This window comes from Ochlerotatus camptorhynchus, unplaced genomic scaffold, assembly GCF_037179485.1.
Source record: "Ochlerotatus camptorhynchus isolate MF236.1 unplaced genomic scaffold, CSIRO-AGI_Acam_v1.1 ptg000902l, whole genome shotgun sequence".
Lineage (NCBI taxonomy): Eukaryota > Metazoa > Arthropoda > Insecta > Diptera > Culicidae > Ochlerotatus > Ochlerotatus camptorhynchus.
Genome location: NW_027041353.1, coordinates 50,424 through 70,838, shown reverse-complemented (window position 1 = coordinate 70,838; position 20,415 = coordinate 50,424). Strand labels below are relative to the sequence as shown.

Sequence of the window (20,415 nt, the reverse complement as noted above, 5' to 3'; positions counted from 1 at the left end):
AGGCGGCTTATGCGAAGAAGTCTGTCCCTTCAAGACTGAAACACCCACTATACGAAATCTTAGGTTCCCCTCTTGCATTTGCGGCTAGTTACAAAATGTTCTGTAGGGGGTCATTTTTCCATACAGTTTTTGGGCTTCAATGGTTGAGGGAGTTAATTTTGGACGTGATTTACGCTGAAAAATACGAAAAAAATGTGGGGTTGTGTACGATACACGACCACATGGTTGATGTAGACTTTGTTGAGCTGTTTAGTGAATTTCTCGTGCATTTTTCTTGATATTGATTTAAAATGCAGAAGATGTAACCTATTATTTCGGTCCTATGTACATATTTTAGATTTCATACTATAGTTTATTTTTTCTTTGCTTTATGTGTTCGCGAGTGCAGGTCAATGGTCATATCTATAGAATACTGTAACTTTTCTCAAATCAAACGTGTGGGTTCCAATAAGCTTAGTACAACATTAATTTAAAATTAGGGGGATTCAGTTATTGAATTTAAAAAAAAAGTGGCTCCATGGTTGGAGATACTGCTGCTGCTAGTTGCTCAGGAGATGGGTCCACTACGTTGTCCGATGCGAAAATGAGCTTCGGTACGACATCGTTCTTAACGATAAACTAAACAATGCATTTAGGTCCAATGCATTGACAGATTCTCTTCGTTCTCCGGATGATCGTCGTGACTGGATGAGCAGCATAGCTTATTACAACTTGCATTTGCCGCAGTTGGATGTATCTGTTGAAGAGGTGATGAAAGTTCTTTCATCTGTAGATCCTTCTAAAGGCCCTGGTCCAGACTGTTTGCTGCCATCGTTCATTAAGAAATTTTCTGCATCTCTCGCTTCACCTGTGTCGATTATCTTCAATGGTTCGCTAGTTAGTGGTGTTTTCCCCACAATGTGAAAGGTTGCGTCCATCACACCTATTCACAAAGCTGGAAACATCCACAACGTTGAAAATTATCGCGGAATTTCGATTCTAAGCTGCCTCCCAAAAGCTCTGGAGAAGATTGTATATGGGGTCGTATATCAAGCGGTTAGGCCAATAATTACCGAACATCAGCACGGCTTCGTGAGGAAACGCTCTACAACAACCAACTTAATGGTGTTTATCAACTCGCTGATCAACTCCATTGAAAAACGACGACAAGTTGATGCGATCTACGTGGACTTCAGTAAGGCGTCGATAGGGCTCCACATGTGCTTGCAGTGGAAAAAATGAGGTGTATGGGATTACCTAATTGGGCCACGAAGTGGCTACAGTCTTACTTAACTGACCGCTCAGCCTATGTGAGCATTAACGGTGTTAATTCGCCTAGTTTAGAGATACCCTCTGGTGTTCCCCAAGGTAGCCATTTGGGGCCTTTAATTTTCATCCTGTTCGTGAACGATCTGTGTAGTGTTCGCCGATGACTTAAAGATCTTTCGTACAATTAAATCAAGACTTGACTGTTGCGCACTCCAAAAGGATATTGATTCCCTTTTGCGCTGGTGTACATTGAACGGTATGCAGGTTAATGTCACAAAATGCTGCGCAATATCTTTTAGCCGTTCACGCGAGCCCTTACGACATGACTATATAATAGGACTCAGTAGTTTGCTCTTCGTTTCTTCAGTTAAGGATTTGGGTGTTATCATCGACTCTAAAGTCAGATTCAATGAGCACATCTCCATAATAACTGCTAAAGCATTCGCCATATTAGGTCTCTTGAAACGAAACACAAACGCATTCCAGGACATCTACGCGCTGAAATCACTATACTGTGCTTTCGTCCGCAGTCTCCTAGAGTATACTGATGTTGTGTGGGCACCCTTTCATGCTATTCAAGCTAACAGAATCGAAGCCATTCAGCGAAACTTCGTAAGATACGCTTTACGTGTTCTGCCCTGGAACGATTCGGTACATTTGCCGCCTTACGAAGAACGGTGCAGGCTGATTGACCTAGACACGTTGGCAGCAAGGAGGAAACTACTTCAGCGACTCTTCGTGTTTGGATTGCTTAACGGTGACGTGGATTGCAACTCTCTTGTGAGCCAAATCTACATCAATGCTCCTCAAAGAGTTCTACGTAGTTACACGCTTCTGTGGCAACCTACCCATCGGACCAACTATGGATTCAACGAACCGTGGACTTTGTGCTGTCGAGTGTTTAATGAAACGTTTGATGTATATGATTTTAACATTAGTAAGTCTACTTACAGACATAGAATTCGACACCTAGCCTAGAATATATCTGTACAACATTATGTTGAAGATTTAATTAATTAATTAAATAAATACGTCAAACACAACAAGAAACGATTATGTGCTCAAGTTATTGACCAAAGAGAAAGTCGACGATGAGAATCGATCAATGTTACTTACACAGCAAAAAAAAATGTAATATCAATCAATGTAATTCAAGCTGATTTATGAAATAATGATGTACTAGCAAAAAGCAGATACAATATTACATCAATGGATGTAATTTTGTTCACAAAATCGATGTACATCGTACAACGTTATATTACACAACCGATGGATTGACCTGGTTGCAGCAGTTTGGATGTAATATTCAACAACTTTTTTTTCTGTGTAGGACCTAATTCAATGTTCAGCTTTATATAGCTTAAAACTCAAACAGCACCAGATAGCAACAGCGCTGATTTATAAGTCTGCGCTGCTGCTACCTGGTGATATTTATAATTACTGATCCATGTAGAATGCGTTCCTGTCAGGTACATTTATGGGGCATTCCCTGTGTCTCTGATAGTATAACATTATTATAAAAAAAAAATCAGTATTGCTGAAACACCCACCAAACGAAAATCTTAGATAAGTTTCAAAATGTTCAAATGGGAATAAATTTTTGGACATGATTTGTAGTCCTTTGTAGTTTTTAAAATAATTAACATTAGCGCATCAATTTTGAGCACAAATTTTGTCGGATTACACTAATTTTGGTTAATCAGCATTATGAACCAGCTCATATGTAAACAAGCCATAAACCGGACAAATACAGAATGTGGGTAAATTTGTTAACCCAAATATTTTGTAGATATGATGATGCAAAATATATTTAATGGTGGTAAGCTCCAACTCCAAACCTTACAAAACAGGCGTCCAACTTCCACGAGAAACTTGTTTATAGATAAGTGGAAACGTCGCCGTTACGTAGCGCTAGCATCTCCTGATTCCTTCTTTAATGAAGCGCGCGCGGCTGCACCGGAATTTTCATCTGATTGAAGACGCGACACACGTCTCCGGTTAACAATCCACTGAGCCCTTTTTATTTTTCATTATTATACTTATATCACAGACAAACAGACGTAACTCTTTGGAAAAGTTTTTCTTGCAAACATAGTATATTAAAACATAGGACCTCAGTAACGACATATCTTGGGTTTCTCGCGAAAAACAAGCTTGCTAACTCGCAAAAAAATATTGCATAAAAGTTCTATACAATGTATAGAAACGTCAAAGTGATCCGACTCCAGCGCTGCAGCGAGTAGTTTGCGGAGCTGATAATATTCAAATCAACCATTAGCCGACACCGGTGGTGTAGTGGTAAGCGTGACTGCTTTATCACCCCAATGGGTCTGGGTTCAATCCCATTCGAGGTCGGTGGGATTTTTCTGAGGCATAAAAATCTCTGGTCACGTCTTCCTTCGGAAGGGAAGTCAAGCCGTTGGTCCCGGCCCATGTGTGTTGTGAATGGGTGCGATATCCTACGCAGGTGTGGAAGCTGCCTTCTTGCACATTCGATTGCCGTCAATGGATGGCAATCGATGTCCGTCGGTGATTGGCACTAGATTGCGGAACAGAGACCGACGTTAAATAAAGGAAAGAAAATCAACCATTAAATGCGAGAACGAAGATACGCAATGAAGAGTTACGTCTGTTTGTCTGTGCTTATATACTACCCTTCACGAATGCTTCGCAGTGAACAAACAACGCCTTGCACTTGAAATAAGTGCCGTTAAAGAAACAGCGTTCTACACCCTTGGGGCACAGAGAACAGACGTTGAGGCTAGAACTAAATTTCTGTAAAAACTTGTGTAAAGATTCCTATTTGACTTAAGCGCCACCAACACCGACTTCCCCACTTAAATCCTCTTTGATAACATGATGGCGCTGGCGTTGCACAACCATGGACCAATAGCGTGGAAGGAATTTATCGAAAAATCATGGTTCTCGGTAATAGAATGGAAGTGCACGCAGTAGTAGGTTTTTTAGATTTGTGGGTAGTTATATTTTTGAGTGCATGGGGGAATGCTGTCAACAATGCTGTCGGTTTTGGTGTGTTTTTTTTGCGGTGTGCTCAGCCATCTTGTTTGGTAAAAGTTTGTTTACTTTTACCCGAGCCGCGAACGAAAGGAAGCAGCTAATAGTAAGTATTAAAATATTTGTTATATTTAGTGCAATTATTTTTAATTTACTGATGCAACGCATCAACAAGGATGTTTAACGCATCCAGAAATTACTACTGATATCATTTTGCGCAATTTCAGTACTTGGCACCTGATCCTCCGACAAAGGAATCATTAGCGCAATTAGTTGTACCGTTTGTGCAGTACCAGGAGACCAAACTCACTACTAGCACAAACGAAGTGACAGACGACTAACTGGCGAAAAAATCAATTAAAATAATGTGGCTCGCTGTAATAGAATTTTCTTAAAAGCTTGTGCCATCAGCCACCAGATGGGCTAGTATTTTTGTTTTGATTTGAGCATAGTTGATTTTGTGTGCAATATGATCTTTGACAGTGTGCAAAGAGTGTATCATTTTGTCATTTTTTATGCATTTCAGTTTAGAGAGATAGAATCAAAACATTCTAGCACATTTAGTGTTGCCATGTGGTACAATCCATTAGTAGTGTTGCCATGTGGTACAAGCCAGAAGTAGTGGTGTTGCCATGTGGTACACTGAAAAATTGCCATAGCAGGTGCGTCACCAAAGTTTTCGAGTCACTTCTTTTGTGCTACTAGGTTGCCGGTAAGTGTTCCCCAAATTCAGGGTTAAACAGCTTGTGGTCAGTGGTAAAATTCTTACTTTTTGCGCAGATGCGATGTTTTATGGATTTTAAACCGGGTGGATCGCTGTGTCGTATTCTGGCCACGATGTACCGTTACAAGGCTGAACAGCGCTGGCGGAAATTCGATTTCACGGTAAACAAGGTAAGCATGTTCCACGCCCGGTGCTAATTCCCTTTTGATCAAATGTTCCACCCTTTCAGAACCCTATGCGTAAGGACCCCATTATACAGATGCTTGACATGAAGACGGCTCTAATCGAAACTGAATGCATGCGGCTACCGATCGTTTACGTTAGGCACGAAGTGGACAAGGCTACTGCTAATCGAATATCGAACATTGTAACCAATCATCAGGGTGAGATGACGATGGACGAGGAGGAGGCGACGCATATCATCTATCCGGTGGTTGATCCCCTGCCGGAGGATTATGGAGGATGATAATACGTATCTGGGACCGTTGTCCTACCAGCCGATTCCGTTCAGTAAGACTGGCAATCCGATTATGTCGACGGTTGCGTTCCTGGCTTCGGTAGTAGATCCGAGGATTTCTGCCAGAGCTGCCAAGGCCGCAATGTAAGAGTTTGCCGCTATTAAGGTATGTGATGTATGGGGTGGAAATATTTCGTTACTAATATGTATTCTATTATTGTTACAGGACGAAGTCCCCGCTACGATGATGGATGCCCATCTGAAAAATTTAGAAAAGTTCAGCTTCGGAGGAAAGTTTGATCCGTACGCTGGGTTGGCAACAAGCGGCATTGCCGGTACTGGTCCTTACAAGGATAAGGAAGATGAAGAGAGCAAAGTCCCTGGAGCCGCTGGCACTGCCGGAACGGGTGCTCCAGCTACTCCGGGATCCACTGATGTCGAGATGAAGGATGGTTCCAAGAAGGACGACGGTAAGATAGCCTCTATGCTGGAGTACCATACTGCCGCTGGAAGCATTATTGTCCCATGTGTATATGAAACTCCATAGAACATGGGACAATTCGTCCACCGGCAGCATATATATTATATTATTTTATTATTTCAACCTTCAATCTGCAGACTTTGTTTCTCTAAGCTTTTTCAAGGGTCTCTTTTCCAATCTCTATTTGTTTTCGCTTCTCGTTTCATTGTTTGGGGGTTTGTGATTTTGTTGTTGTTTGATGGTCTAAGACAAAGATAACCAATCTGATAAAACAGAGAATTCTTCTCAAGAAGATGATGCTAAAACGTCTGATTCTAATGCTGCGGCAGGATGCGACCAGCAAAAGTCAGAGGCCGTAGCAGAAGCCGACAAGGGTAAGGACAAGGAAGGACCTTCGGAACTTGCCAAGGAGAATGGTGACCCGAAGGTATTTAACGAGGGAAATCTCCAATCGGCAGCAGCCGCCGTCAAAGCAAAACACTTAGCTGCCGTTGAAGAGAAGAAATTCAAGAGCTTGGTTGCTCTGCTGGTCGAAACACAGATGAAGAAACTGGAGCAGGCTCATCAGCGATTCCTGCTGGAACAAGGTCAATGGCAGCAGCCTGCGATAGGTGGTGCTCCGGCAGCTGGCGTTACTCCGCCTCAGCAACCTCCGCAAGGCCCACCCTGACCAGGCCAGGCCCTAAACTTAATTTAAAGTTCTGTTATATGTAAGTTAAAGTTAAGTTAAGTTAACGTTATGTTAAAGTTAAAGTTAAGTAAAAGATAAGTTAAAGTTATGTTAAAGTTAAGTTAAATTTATGTTATGTTAAAGTTTAAGTAAAGTTAAAGTTAAATCATTTTAAGGGAAAGTTATGTGAAAGATAAGTTAAAATTAAGTTAAAGTTATGTCAAAATTAAGTAAGGGTTATGTTAAAGCTTAAGTTAAGTTAAAGTTCGGTTAATGTTGGGTTAAAGTTATGTTAAATTTAAGTTAAAATTACTTTAAGGTTATGTTAAAGTTTAGTTAAAGCTATGTTAATTGTTAAAGTTAAGTTAAAGATATGTGAAATTAATGTTTGGTTATAGTTAATTTAAAGTTATTGTAATGTTAAAGTTTTGTTAAATTTAAGTTAAAATTTAAAGTTAAGTTAAAGTAAAGTTAACGTTAGGTTAAAGTTATGTTAAATTTAAGTTAAAATTAAGTTAAAGTTTAGCTAAAGTTATGTTAATGATAAAAATAAGTTAAAGTTTTGTTAAAGTTAAGTAAAAGTTAAGTTAAAGTTACGTTAGAGTGAAGTTAAAGTTAAAATAATTTTAAACTTAAAGTTATGTTCAAGGTAAAGCTATGTGAAAGCTTAGTTAAAATTAAGTTAAAGTTATGTCAAAATTAAGTTAAAGTTATGTCAAAATTAAGTTAAAGTTATGTTAATGCTTAAGTTAAGTTAAAGTTAATGTTAGGTTAAAGTTATGTTAAAGTTAAGTTAAAATTAATTTAAGGTTATGATAAAATTAAGTTAATGTTCAGTTAAAGTTAAGTTTAAGTTATTTTAGAGTTTAAGTGACGCGAAGCAATTAAACTAACCACTAGAAGCAAGCTAAGCCCTCTTAAACTCAATAGTTCCAGCTCGGTTGGTTTCTTTAGGGTGAAATAATAATTATCGGTATTACATAATTTTCTTCCAACCTGTAGGACCATAATATTTATTTGGGAATGTTCAAAGTAAGCGTTTGTAAGTAAAATATCAGGTGAATTGAATGTGGTCATAGTCAAATTTAATATCCTTCCAAATTTTGTTTTGAACGAATTTTTCGTTTATAAAGTTTTCAATTAGGCGACCTTTATGAGCTTCAAGTAGAAACCGAAATCCGTGAATATGTTGTTCATTTTTGCAGCTATTAAGCTACGGATGCTATAAGACAAGGCTCTCCGGATGCCACAAGTATGATTCGAATGGTTTTAAAACCCTCAGTTAAAATCCCCATTCAGCTCCCAACAGCTTAAATGTCCGTTGTCATTATCACACGATACAGATCCTAGTGGGTGAAAACTATACTAATAACACGGTAGTCATTTACAGATCTAATCGATAAATTGGTCGAGCAATGGTCGAAAGGTTTCAATGTTCATCAGTATGGCTTTTTCCTGGAACTGTAGCAACGAATCACACTTTAATCGGTCAGTGACGTGCAGCTAATGCTGTAATAGAATAAATGTTTATATCGTATTATGCGTAAAAAAAATCTACCCAAAATCAGCTATGATTTGAACCCAAACGTCAGATAAACAAACTACTGAAATTTGTCCAGCAACCGAGCGAACATACCTAGATACCTATTTCTAAAGTATTTCTTAAGTATTTATAAATATAATAAGTATATCGATAGAAATACAAAGTTTAGACTGGGATGTCCCTAGCTAATATGGGTTGATTTATCTAAAGATATATGAAATTTCTTGAAATTATTTGAAATTCTCTGAAGTACTACCGGTTTCTAAACGAACTTCCCTGAAGCACTAAACATTATTCTGAAAATCTACGAACTTCCCTGAAGTTCTGAAATTTGCTCAGACCATCTACGAACATCCCTGAAGTCCCACAAATTTCTTTAAAGAATTAATAATTGCTCTGAACCACTGAAAATATCCCTGAACATCTGCAAACTTTCCTGTAGTTCTGCAAATTTCTGTGCAGATCTTCCTTAAAATACTGAAAATTACTCTGAATATCAACAAATATTTCTGAAGCACTGAAAGCTATTCTAAAGTTTTACGAATTTCCCTGAAGTTCTGAAAATTTCTTTGAAGATCTATAAACTTCCCTAAAAATCTGCAAATTACTCTGACAATCTTCGAACTTCCCTGAAATTCTGTGTACTCCCAGAAATTCTGTAATTTTCACTGAAGATATTCAAACTACCCTGAAACACTAAAAATTTCTCTGAAAGTCTACAAACTTCCTTGACTTTCTGAAGAAATAAAAATTTATCTCAAGACCTCCTTTAAGTTCTGCAAATTTCTCTGAGGATCAACAAACTTCCCTGAAGATCTGTGAATATCTATAAAATACTGATTATTTCGCTAAACGACGACAAACATTGCTGTAGTTCTGTAAATTACTCAGAAGATCTACGAACTTCCCTGATTTTCTTTCTGAAGATTTCCGAACCTTCCTGAAGTTCTCTGAACTTCCCTGAAGTTTTTTTAATTTCCCTGAAGTTCTGCTAATTTATCTGAAGATCTACGACCTTCGGTGTAGTAAGGTCTTCAAAACAATTTCTGATTATTCTGCGTTCTGAAAAAAATTTCAAACGACTTCAATTCAATTTTAGATCAGATTATGGTCCTCAGAATTATTCCTGATCAACTTGACCTCTTCGAAGAATATCTCAAGATTCTAATCCTTATCAACCTGACCACTTCGAATATATTCGAAACTACTTTATTTGAATTTCTGATCAGCTGTAGGCCTTCAAATCAATTCCTGCTTCTTTTGATCTCTTGTAATATCCGAAAAGTTTCCGAACTTCCCTGAAAATGTACTGTACCGCTTTACCGCTGTCCTGGTGTCATTGGATTTGACCCTTTACCTGGCTTTCAAAGACAACAATGTCTGCATGATGTTATAGGTTCAAACTATGCGTATTGATAAGTTTTCTGAAAAGATTTGGATCTAGGTGCATAGTTTGCTTTGATAGTCTTTCACAGTTTCTCTAGCATTCTCTAGTCTTAGCTCAATAGACTTTAAAAGCTGTGTTTTACTTATTTCCCCTTTTTCAACCGCTCATCTAAATATTTACTGCAAAATCCTTGGATAAATTCAATTCGGCTTTATTTTCTTGTTTATTTTCTATCGGTCTATGTTCTGCAACCGAGTGGCAACCACTAACGCCAGCGAGGCAACTGACAAACCTATACCTGGGCTCATCAACTCAAGGGCCAGGACCCACGCAAGTGCTTCTTTTCCAAGGAAGACATGATTTCACCAAAGCAACCAAGGAAGTCATCAATCACCACCAACTGAACGACAACGAGTTTCGACACATGGACGGAGCATTTGTGTTTTGATAAAGTTTGCAAATTATTGTGGTATTTCCCTAAAGTTTCACGCAGCCACCAGTTTTCACTCTGACACAGGCCTTAAGGATAACCCACATTAGATCCGCTTGCGTTGCGTTGACGTAAATTTGATAGTTAGACAATATATATAGCTGTACATTACTGCATCGCGTCAGATCTGTTGGAAAGTACACCACATGCCGAAAGTACACCATCAGTGCGTCCCTCGCACAAAGACAACGTAGAGAGCAAACAAACTATGTTCTTTTGAAAAACGTATGATGCAACCAGAAGTTTATTTTCCGTCATTCTTCTAAAAGCGTGTAATTGAACCACATTGAAATAAAAACGTTGCTCGATAAATCTCGCCTTTAATAGTTGTTCAATATCCGATATTTCCCAACAGGTTATGGGCCCAGCGTCGCATGTGCGCGTAGTTTGCAAATTGTGAAAAATTCCGTTCGGAAATCGGATGTAAAGTGTTTTTTTTTCTCCAATAAAAAACATTTTCACTTGTGAAGACATTTTTTTTTCTCGCTACTCATTCTGGATAGTACCATACACGGATAGAAATCTCCTTATACCTTTTGGCAAATTTCCATTGCTGATTATTCATAAATTGTATAAGTCAACTAATAAGCAGACGCCTTGCAAAAAGTTAATAAAGATCATGTGTCAAATGAAATGTATAAGCGGTCACACATACCTTTTATGCATTCTAATAGGACATATGTGGTTTGTCTTATGGAATGTATAAGGCTGATGCTTTGGCAAAAATGTATAAGTGAAACACATGAATTAAATAATTGATTTTCGTTTCGTGTAGCAACATGGCAACGAACGCGAGCTTGGCCGTAGATAAATTGAATGATTTCAACTACGAGCTCTGGAAATTTCGTATGGAGCTGGTGCTTTTGAAAGAGGGAGTGAGAAACGTTGTCGATGAGGAGAAGCCGGAAGTCCCTAACTCGTCCTGGATCTATAGAGATGGCAAGGATCGGGCTCTGATCGGTCTCTCAATTGATGATGGTCAAACATGCTACGTCATGCATGCTGCCACAGCTCGCGAAATGTGGTTGTCACTGAAGAACTACCATGCCCGGTCATCGCTTGTCACGAAAATAAATGTTTTGCGGAAGCTCTTCCGAATGTACTTACCGGAAGATGGAAATATGGCCGATCATTTGGCGCAAATCACGCAACTGGCCAACATGGGAGATCCGCTGAAAGATTACTGGTTAGTTGCCATCATCCTGTCAAGTCTGAACGAGTCCTGACAGTCTGATCACGGCTTTGGAAAGTCGTCCCGAAGCTGATCTGCAGTTGGAATTCGTGAAGGGGAAGTTGCTCGATGAGTGGAGGAAGCGTCTAGAAAAGTCCGGTGGAAGTGCTAGCGGCAGTAATGAAAACGGAAGTGAACCAAAAGAAGCAAGAGAAGAAGAAAGAAAAAGTTTGCCATTATTGTGGTAAAGAAGGACATTTTCGACGTGACTGCCGGAAGCTGGAGTACGACAGGAAGAACAAAGAAAAAGAAAGTGCCAACAATCAGAAGGCGAACATAATGGTCGAAAATGAAGAAGCTGACGAGGTGTGTCTGGTTGCTGGACTGCTGGGTGGTGATTCGGGTGATGTTCTGTGGTGTCTAGACTCGGGAGCCACATCGCATATGACCAGTGATGCATCGCTTCTGGAAAACGTTACGAAGGTGAGTTCGACTATTGGCCTTGCTGATGGTAACAAGATCGCTGCGGCAGGGGTTGGTTCCAGCAGATTCCGTTCGCTGGATGGCAATGGTAAGAAGGTACCTGTGACTATCAAGCAAGTTTACCATGTTCCTGCGTTGGCTGGGAATCTACTGTCGGTAAGTAGATTGACCGATGAAGGATGTTCCGTATTGTTCAACAAAACCAGTTGTGAGATCAAGAAGAATGGGAAAGTTCTGCTTTGTGCTGAAAGAAGAGGCAATCTGTATCAGCTGAAAATCTATGTTCAGAAGGCGTTAAAAACGATGGCAGGCCACAACCAGAATTGTATTCATGTGTGGCATCGTCGTCTTGGCCATCGCGATAAGCTAGTGATTGAGAAGATCGTTCGAGAGGGTCTCGGAAATGGCCTAAATTTGCAGGAGTGTGATGTTAAAGCTGATTGCGGAGTGTGCTATGAAGGAAAAATGTGTCGTGCACCGTTTCCAAACAAGTCCGTGTCCTTTTCTAGCGCTGTAGGAGATCTTGTCCATACTGACTTGTGCGGACCGTTGGAGGTTGCGACACCTCGAGGAAATCGTTTCTTGATGACTATGGTGGACGATTACAGCCGGTATTGCGTTCTATATCTGCTGAAGCACAAGTCGGAGGCGGCTGCAAAGATAGTCGAGTACTCAAAAATGATGCAGAATCAGTTTGGTAGGTTGCCGAAAGTAATACGCTCGGATGGAGGAGGAGAGTACTCCTGTACTGAGTTGAAGACATTTTTGACTGGAAATGGAATCCGATTGGAACAAACAGCACCCTACAGCCCTCAACAGAATGGCACGGCAGAACGAAAGAATCGCACTTTGCAAGAGATGATGCGATGTCTTTTGATGGAAGCTCGACTTGGTAAACAATATTGGGGGGAGGCAGTGTCAACTGCTAATTTTCTGCAAAACTTACTACCGACTGCTGCGATCGAAGCTACACCGTTTGAACTTTGGTGGGGGAAGAAGCCAAACTATTCTTTCCTCCGAGTGTTTGGGAGTGAAGCGTACGTTCACGTACCGGATGAGAGAAGACGAAAGCTTGATCCGAAGGCAAGAAAGATGGTGTTTGTAGGATATGCTGATGGCAGGAAGGCGTATCGTTTTTTGGACTCCACTACGAACCGTGTCACTATTAGTAGGGACGCAAAGTTCCTTGAACTAACTAATGGTACGCGCGAGCAGCTTGAAACAGAAGAAGTCGTTGATGAACCGATGTTCGAAGATCCTGAAGAAGTTTCGGAGCAAGAGGATGGAACCGATGACAGCAATTCGTTTCACAGTTCAGTCGAGAATGAACTTGCATTCGAGGAGTTTGAAGGAGACAAAAATCTTCGTCGATCATCTCGCGTCAACAAGGGAATTCCCCCACGTCGGCTACTTGAGGAGGTTTTCTATGTCCAGGCTACAGATGATGAACCACAAAGTTTGCAAAAGGCATTGGCTGGTCCCGATGAATCGGAATGGCGAGCTGCGATGAAGGAGGAGCTAGAATCTCATGATAAAAATGGTACGTGGGAGCTAACAGAACTTCCAATCGGCCGCAAGGCGGTCGGCTGTAGATGGATCTACAAGATCAAAAGAGGTGCTGAAAACGAAATCGTTAAGCATAAAGCTCGTTTAGTAGCTCAGGGCTACACGCAAAAGTACGGGGAGGATTTTGAAGAAACATTTGCCCCCGTTATCAAATAAACCACACTTCGAGCTTTGTTGGCAGTGGCGTCTCAACAAAATCTGATTCTTCGTCACCTGGATGTTAAGACTGCGTACCTTTACGGCAACTTAACTGAAGAGTTGTACATGAAACAACCACCTGGCTTCGTTGAGAAGGGTAAAGAACGACTTGTGTGCAGACTTCGTCGTAGCATCTATGGACTCAAGCAATCAGCCAGGTGCTGGAACCAGCGTTTACATAGCGTGTTGCAGAATTTGGGATTTACGCAAAGTGAAACGGATCAGTGCCTCTACACCAAAGTCGTTAATGGATTGAGAACCTACTTGCTGGTATATGTCGATGACATACTTGTCGTTTGCATGGAATCATTGGAGATTGGCCGAGTGACCAAAGCTTTGAGTGAAAAGTTTGATATTACCGATTTAGGAGAGCCAAGCTTCTTCTTAGGCGTTGAGATCCAACGACTGAACGGGAAATATAGTATTTGCCTGGAGAGTTACATTGACAAAATCTCTGCTATATTCGGACTACAAACTGCCAAGACTGCTAAGTGCCCAATGGATACTGGGTATGTTTCGTCGATGGATACTAGCTCACCATTCCTCGACAACACGGCCTATCGGAGTCTCGTAGGTGCCCTACTTTACGTCGCTGTGTGTGCTCGCCCAGACATAGCCGTGAGTGCGTCTATACTTGGTCGTAAGGTGTGTGCTCCTACTGAAAATGATTGGGTGGCGGCGAAGAGGGTGCTTCGTTACCTCAAATCAACGAAAGGTGCTAAGCTGGTGTACAAGAGCGATACTGAAGGACTACTAGGATTCTCGGATGCAGATTGGGCTGGTGACATCAGTACTCGTCGGTCGACAACGAGTTATGTCTTCCTCTATGCTGGAGGGGCGATTTCTTGGGGCAGCAGACTACAACACTGTGTCACACTCAGCTCAATGGAATCTGAGTACGTGGCGCTTGGAGAGGCCAGTCAAGAGGTTGTCTGGTTGAGAAGACTGCTTAGTGACATGGGTGAAACTTTGGATGGACCGACATGTATTATGGAAGATAATCAAGGATGCATCCAGTTTGTGCAATCAGATCGAATCAGCCGTCGCTCAAAGCATATTGAGACAAAGGAGAGGTATGTTCGAGAGTTGTGCGACAGGGGATCTGTGCGACTTGAATATTGTCCCACTGAAGGGATGGTGGCTGACATGCTAACTAAGCCACTTGGAACTATAAAACTCAAGAAATTATCAGGATTGCTGGGACTGTCACAGACAAAGGACAGCGGCGGCACATGGTGAGGAGGAGTGTTGGAAAGTACACCACATGCCGTCTACATCAGTGCGTCCCTCGCACAACGACAACATAGAGAGCAAACAAACTATGTTCTTTTGAAAAACGTATGATGCAACCAGAAGTTTATTTTCCGTCATTCTTCTAAAAGCGTGTAATTGAACCACATTGAAATAAAAACGTTGCTCGATAAATCTCGCCTTTAATAGTTGTTCAATATCCGATATTTCCCAACAAAATCCGGATCTAATGTGGGTGGCCCTGTAGATTTGGAAACTTGATCATGTAAACGCTATGCATCATTGTCTGGTAGTTCGTTCAAAAATGATACAACAATCGTCAAGTTCGCTGTAACGTCACCTAGTGCCTCGTCATCCACGAATTGGCGCCTATGTCAGCAGTCTAATAACTCTTAGCGCGCTGATGGCATGGTTCCAATGCCGCATAGAGAGTTGCTGCAATGATATTAGGTTAGCTAAGGTCAGTTAACTGACTGGTGGGGAACGGGAGCTTTAGCATTGACTATTATGTATGCATTTCTACGACGGTATCTAACAACAATGATGTGTACTGTTTACAAAATCATGTATGTAATTCTGCATAATTGAAAGCATTTGAAAAAGTTAGATTCTAATGTTTTGCACAGTTGAAAACTTCAGAAAACATTTTAAACTGGGTACAATTGAAAGCATCTGAACATTTATTGATTCTAATATTTTGTACAACTGTAAACATTAGAAAGCATCCGTATTTGAAAACATCTGAACAACGGTTAGTTCTAACGTTTAGTTCTAACGTTTAGTTCTAACGTTTAGTACATTTAAAAACATCAGATAACAACAGGCTCTAGGTACAATTGAAAACAGCCAAAAAAAGTTTTGTTTGTACATCTAAAAACATCCCAAAACGTTTGGTTCTAATGTCAAACGATTGAAATTCTTGAAGTCAAAACAACATTGGAATAGATGGATGTGAAAATACCCATATTGATGGGTATCTGATACTTTTTCTTAAACCGGACGCCACAAACTTGGATTTCTGGCCTCTAGACGTCACTCCTATTCCAAGAATACCCATATTGATGGGTATTTGACAGAATTTTCTACTTTTCTGTAATTGGAAGCATTCTTTGATTTCAAAATGGCGTCGGTTATCGATTTTCGGTCTCTAGACAAAACCCTGATTCCAAAAATACTCATAATACAGTATTTCCCACATTTCTTAAACCAGCAGCGGTCATTTAGAATTTCGAAATGGAGCCGGATATCGATTTTTGACCTTAAGACCTCACTCCGATTCCAAAAATATCCATATTTATGGGTATTTTATAGTATTTCCCACTTTTTCTGATACCGAAGGCCGCCATCTTTCATTTCAAAATGGCGTCAGATATCGATTTCTGACCTCGACAGCACCCTGATTCCAGAAATATCCATACTGATGGATATTTGACGTATTTCCCTATTTTTCGGAAAACGGAAGCCGCCATTTTTGATTTCAAAATGGCGTCGGATATCTATTTCAGATTTCTAGACGTTACCCCGATTGATAGTATTTCCAGCGGCACCGGTGATGTAGTGGTAAGCGTGATTACCTCTCACCCCAGCAGGCCTGGGTTTAATCCCAGTCGGCGCCGCTGGGATGTATTTCCCCATTTTTCTTAATCCGGAAGTCGCCATATTTGATTTCAAAATTTCGTCGAATATCGATTTCCGATCTCTATACATAACCCCAATTCCAAAAATAGCAATGTTTATGGATATTTGACAGTATTTTTCACTTTTTCTGATATCGGAAGCCGCCATTTTTGATTTCAAACTGGCATCGGATATCGATTTCCGATCTCTAGACGTTACCCCGATTCCAAAACTACCCAGATTGATGGGTATTTGATAGCATTTCCCTTTTTCTGAAAGTGGGAGCCGCCATCTTTGATTTCAAAATGGCGTCGGATATTTATTTTCGGCCTCTAGAAGTCACAATGATTTCATAAATACCCATATTAACGGATATTTGACAGTATTTCCCACTTTTTCTGAAACCGGAAGGTGCCATCTTTGGTTTCAAAATGTCGTCGGATATCGATTTCCGAACCCTAGGCGGATGAGGCCAAAGTGGTTCTTGGAACTGAATTTGAGTTCCATTCCAGTCGTTGAATTCTCATGTAATTCGATGTATCGCATGATGGGTTTGACCCTAATCAGATGTTGGCCTTTCCCCCGGGACACCCGGAATATGACTGGATGTGGCCAAAGTGGTTCTTGGAACTAAATTTGAGTTCCATTGAACCAGTCGTTGAATTCTGATGTATTTTGATGTGTCGCATGATGGGTTTGACCCTAATCAGATGCTGGCTTCTTTCCCCGGGACACCCGGAATATGTCCGGATGTGGCCACTTTGGTTCTAGGAACTAAATTTGAGTTCCCTTGAACTAGTCTTTGAATTCTCATGTAATTTGATGTGTCCCATGATGGGTTTGATCCTAACCAGATGTTGGATTCTTCCCCCGGGACACCCGGAATATTTCCGGATGTGGCCAAAGTTGTTCGAGGAACTAAATTTGAGTTCCATTGAACTAGTCTTTGAATTCTCATGTTATTTGATGTGTCGCATGGTGGGTTTGACCCTAATCAGATGATGGCTGCATCCCTCGGGACACCCGGAATGTGTCTCGATGTGGCCAAAGTGGTTCTTGGAACTAGATTTGAGTTCCATTGAACTAGTAATTAAATTCTCATGTAATTTGATTTGTCACATGATGCGGTTGACTTAGCATGTAAGATATTATTGTGAGGTTAAGTTCTATTTAAAAAAAACATATATATTAGTTATAAGGATAAGATAAATAAAGATTTTCGATGAAGTCATGTTCATGCTTCAACTGTTTTTATTTTTATTGGGTTTTAACCATTGAAAAAGAAAATGGTGGTGAACAACCGGGAGCGCGCCGGGGCGCCTATTGCAAATATGGTCGCCCCCGGCGCGCCGGTGACCAAATTTGGACCAAGTGGCGCCGCGAGGTTCGAGTCGCCCAAGTCCGCCCCGTCCGCCGAGCGGTCCGGGGGCGAGCCGTGGGCGACTAGCCCGCTGTATGTGGGATTCTTCTATGCTTCCGCATATGAACGAGCAGCAATGAATCACAGACGGTTCCATTGGACTACCACAACAACAGGAGCTCGCAGAGCAAGTTCCTCAGCTGCCACGGCAGCGGGTACCGCGCTTTTTTTTTGCTGGCGCTTTTGCTGGCAGTGCTGTCTGTGTCACTTTTCACACCTGTTCTGGTACAAATTACTGTCTTTTGCTCTAGTACCGGGTGCACCAGGTACACTAAAAAAAACAGCTAGGTGAACCAAAAAAAATCGCGTGAAGGAGGTCCTTACCCTTTGGGTCCATGGCACAACTTACACTAGAAACTATGTGTCGGTAACGCCGAGTGGTAATTTTCAACCGAAAATTTAACGATACTAGCGCTAAATTGGTCGAAAGTGGAAAGTTTATTGAGGAAATCAGGAGATGCTAGCCTCGATGCTAGCGCTACGTAACGGCGACGTTCCCGCTTATCTTTACACAAGTTTCTGGTGGAAGTTGGACGTCTGTTCTCTGTGCTTGGGGTGATATACACAAAACTAGACAATGTGACGGCCCGATGTTTTTTTCCCTCTGTTCGGGACCTAACACCATTGCGACCAGTAATTTGATCTATTGTAGTATGTATACCCCGTGTCCTTACACACTTCGAATTTTTTACAGAAATCTGTAAAATTTTACCGAAATCTCAACAGCTGATCGTTCGGTAAACAGTTTCGCAGATTTCCTGTTATTTTTCACAAATATCTGTGAATTTTTCACAGATATCTGTAAATAATTACTGGAAAACTGTAAAGTTATTTACCGAACGTTCAGCTGTTGAGATTTCGGTAAAATTTTACAGAAATCTGTAAAATACTCTTAGTGTGTAGTTTAGTGCATGTCGTATTACTCCATCACTATTGAGAAATGAGGAAGTATTCGAATTTTTTTACAGTTGTCATTCTCGCATTTATCGCTAGGATCCGGCTCTAATTGAAAGGTCCCGCTATTTATATCCTTCGGAGTGTTGAAACACTCCATTTTCAGTCAAAATTGGAATCCTAAGTAACAACATTAAGTAATGACACCGATAATGACCATGCATCAGAACCCTAGTCTTAATCACTTCAAACTAGGAACAACGAATAGAAGATTAGGAATCACATTAGATGAAGACTAACTAATTCATTTTTTCCTTGTTTCAAGATCATCCTTGGTGGACAAAGCCGAGTCTTGCCACTATCAACAAGGTATAAAAAGTAACAAGGACTAATATGTGTTCCTTGGATTACTGAAAAATCCTGTTCCCCTAGTTTGAAGTAGTCAGGACTAGGAATCGGTGGTAGATATTACATCCCGTAACGTACCACGAAAAGGTGATCTACCCACGTTACGGGGCGGCCCGATGTAAAAGAAAACATGGTGCGTGGGTCGTCACATCTACCCCTACTCAATGAGTTTGAATGCGAACAGTTCGATTTCAAAAGGAACGATAGGCTATATTCTAAAAACAACTACACGGACAGAAAATTGTTTGCATTGAACCAAACAAAACTTTTGTTGTATTTAAACAAACAATTCCGGTTGAAATTATATTGCATTTTATTGTTTCAATAATACTTATTCATATAAATTCAAAATAGGATTCTGTTTTGTTTTAATAAGCCACTTTTCAACTGCAACTATTGTAAAAATAACAATATTCTATTATTAATCCAACAATAGTTCATTTTAATTTAGCATTTATTTGCTGTGTCCATTCCCCGGGCCATTCCCTCGTTTTCAACCGGACAAAAATGTAAACAGTAACAAAACTTGTGAATTTCGGGAAATAAGTGCAAAATTTCCGAAAATCTTGAGACTTGAGGTAAGTAAGTATGCTGCAGTTCAAGCTGCAGTTGCTAAATATAATCAATTTTCTGTTTTCATCCTTGATTTTTTTTGGGTATTTCTACTGCGTGAATTGTCAGATTTCATAAAATAGATATTATTGAATCAACAAGAAATCTCTTTTAAAAACAAACATATTTTTGTTGATGACCCAGCTGCCAAATTTGACAGCTTACGTCAAAACCATGAAAGCTCTTGTAAATTCGAAAAGATTTTCTTTTTGATTTAACAATCCATGGGTTTTGAGGAACAAAAATACTGGATTGTTGAAACAATAATGATTTCTTTTTGCAGCCAAAACAAAATGTAATTCTTATTGATTTTACGTCAAATATTATGACGTTCAAAATATTTTTTTTTTGCATGAAGAAGCATGTTTAAAATAAGCATATTTATTTTTGTTCGCATAATTGTTGTCAAACCAAACAAAAATATTCACGTTTATTTTCAACACAAATATTTTTAAAATAAACGTAACATTATTTTTATTTTAAACATTAATATAACATGACTTCAAACATGGAATACTTTTGAAATAAACCTTGTTTATTTTTGTGGCCAGAATAAACCGAGGAATAAACTTAGTTTTCGTTTAAATTTACCTCAAATATTTTTGTTTCAACGATAATTTTTTCTGCGTGACGTATGTAAAAAATTAAGACATATAGAGGATAGGTGCGTTCAGCAAAAAATATTGTATTAAAGTTATGTACAACTTTGCTGAAGACTCCACATACCTATCTTGTAAATATAAAAAGTTAGATTTTGCAGCACCGCCTGTGGTAGAGTTC

At 40.0% G+C, this 20,415-nt stretch overlaps 2 protein-coding genes and 1 long non-coding RNA gene across 3 annotated transcripts; all 3 read left to right on the top strand.

The window, feature by feature from the left end:
• The first annotated feature begins 4,698 nt into the window (after positions 1–4,698).
• Positions 4,699–5,345, top strand: LOC135715426 (uncharacterized). Its single transcript, XR_010519071.1, has 3 exons — positions 4,699–4,975; positions 5,044–5,157; positions 5,217–5,345. It is a non-coding gene; the product is annotated as an uncharacterized LOC135715426 (long non-coding RNA).
• Positions 5,346–5,450: 105 nt separating this feature from the next.
• Positions 5,451–6,595, top strand: LOC135715428 (SWI/SNF complex subunit SMARCC2-like). The gene is made up of 3 exons (XM_065238706.1): positions 5,451–5,610; positions 5,671–5,914; positions 6,201–6,595. The coding sequence occupies exons 2-3, from the start codon at positions 5,689–5,691 to the stop codon at positions 6,593–6,595; spliced, it is 621 nt and encodes a 206-aa protein (XP_065094778.1). The 5' UTR covers positions 5,451–5,610; positions 5,671–5,688.
• A 4,199-nt stretch (positions 6,596–10,794) lies between these two features.
• Positions 10,795–11,241, top strand: LOC135715427 (uncharacterized). The gene has a single exon (XM_065238705.1). It carries the CDS (start codon positions 10,795–10,797, stop codon positions 11,239–11,241), a length of 447 nt encoding a protein of 148 aa, XP_065094777.1.
• Positions 11,242–20,415: the final 9,174 nt, after the last annotated feature.

What these genes read in the sequence shown, in the direction of transcription:
- LOC135715428 (XM_065238706.1), top strand. Translation starts at nt 5,689, where the DNA reads ATGATGGATGCCCATCTGAAAAATTTAGAAAAGTTCAGCTTCGGAGGA. An exon ending in TGGTTCCAAGAAGGACGACG is followed by an intron (nt 5,915 to 6,200) that starts GTAAGATAGCCT and finishes CTGATAAAACAG; the next exon opens with AGAATTCTTCTCAAGAAGAT.
- LOC135715427 (XM_065238705.1), top strand. Translation starts at nt 10,795, where the DNA reads ATGGCAACGAACGCGAGCTTGGCCGTAGATAAATTGAATGATTTCAAC.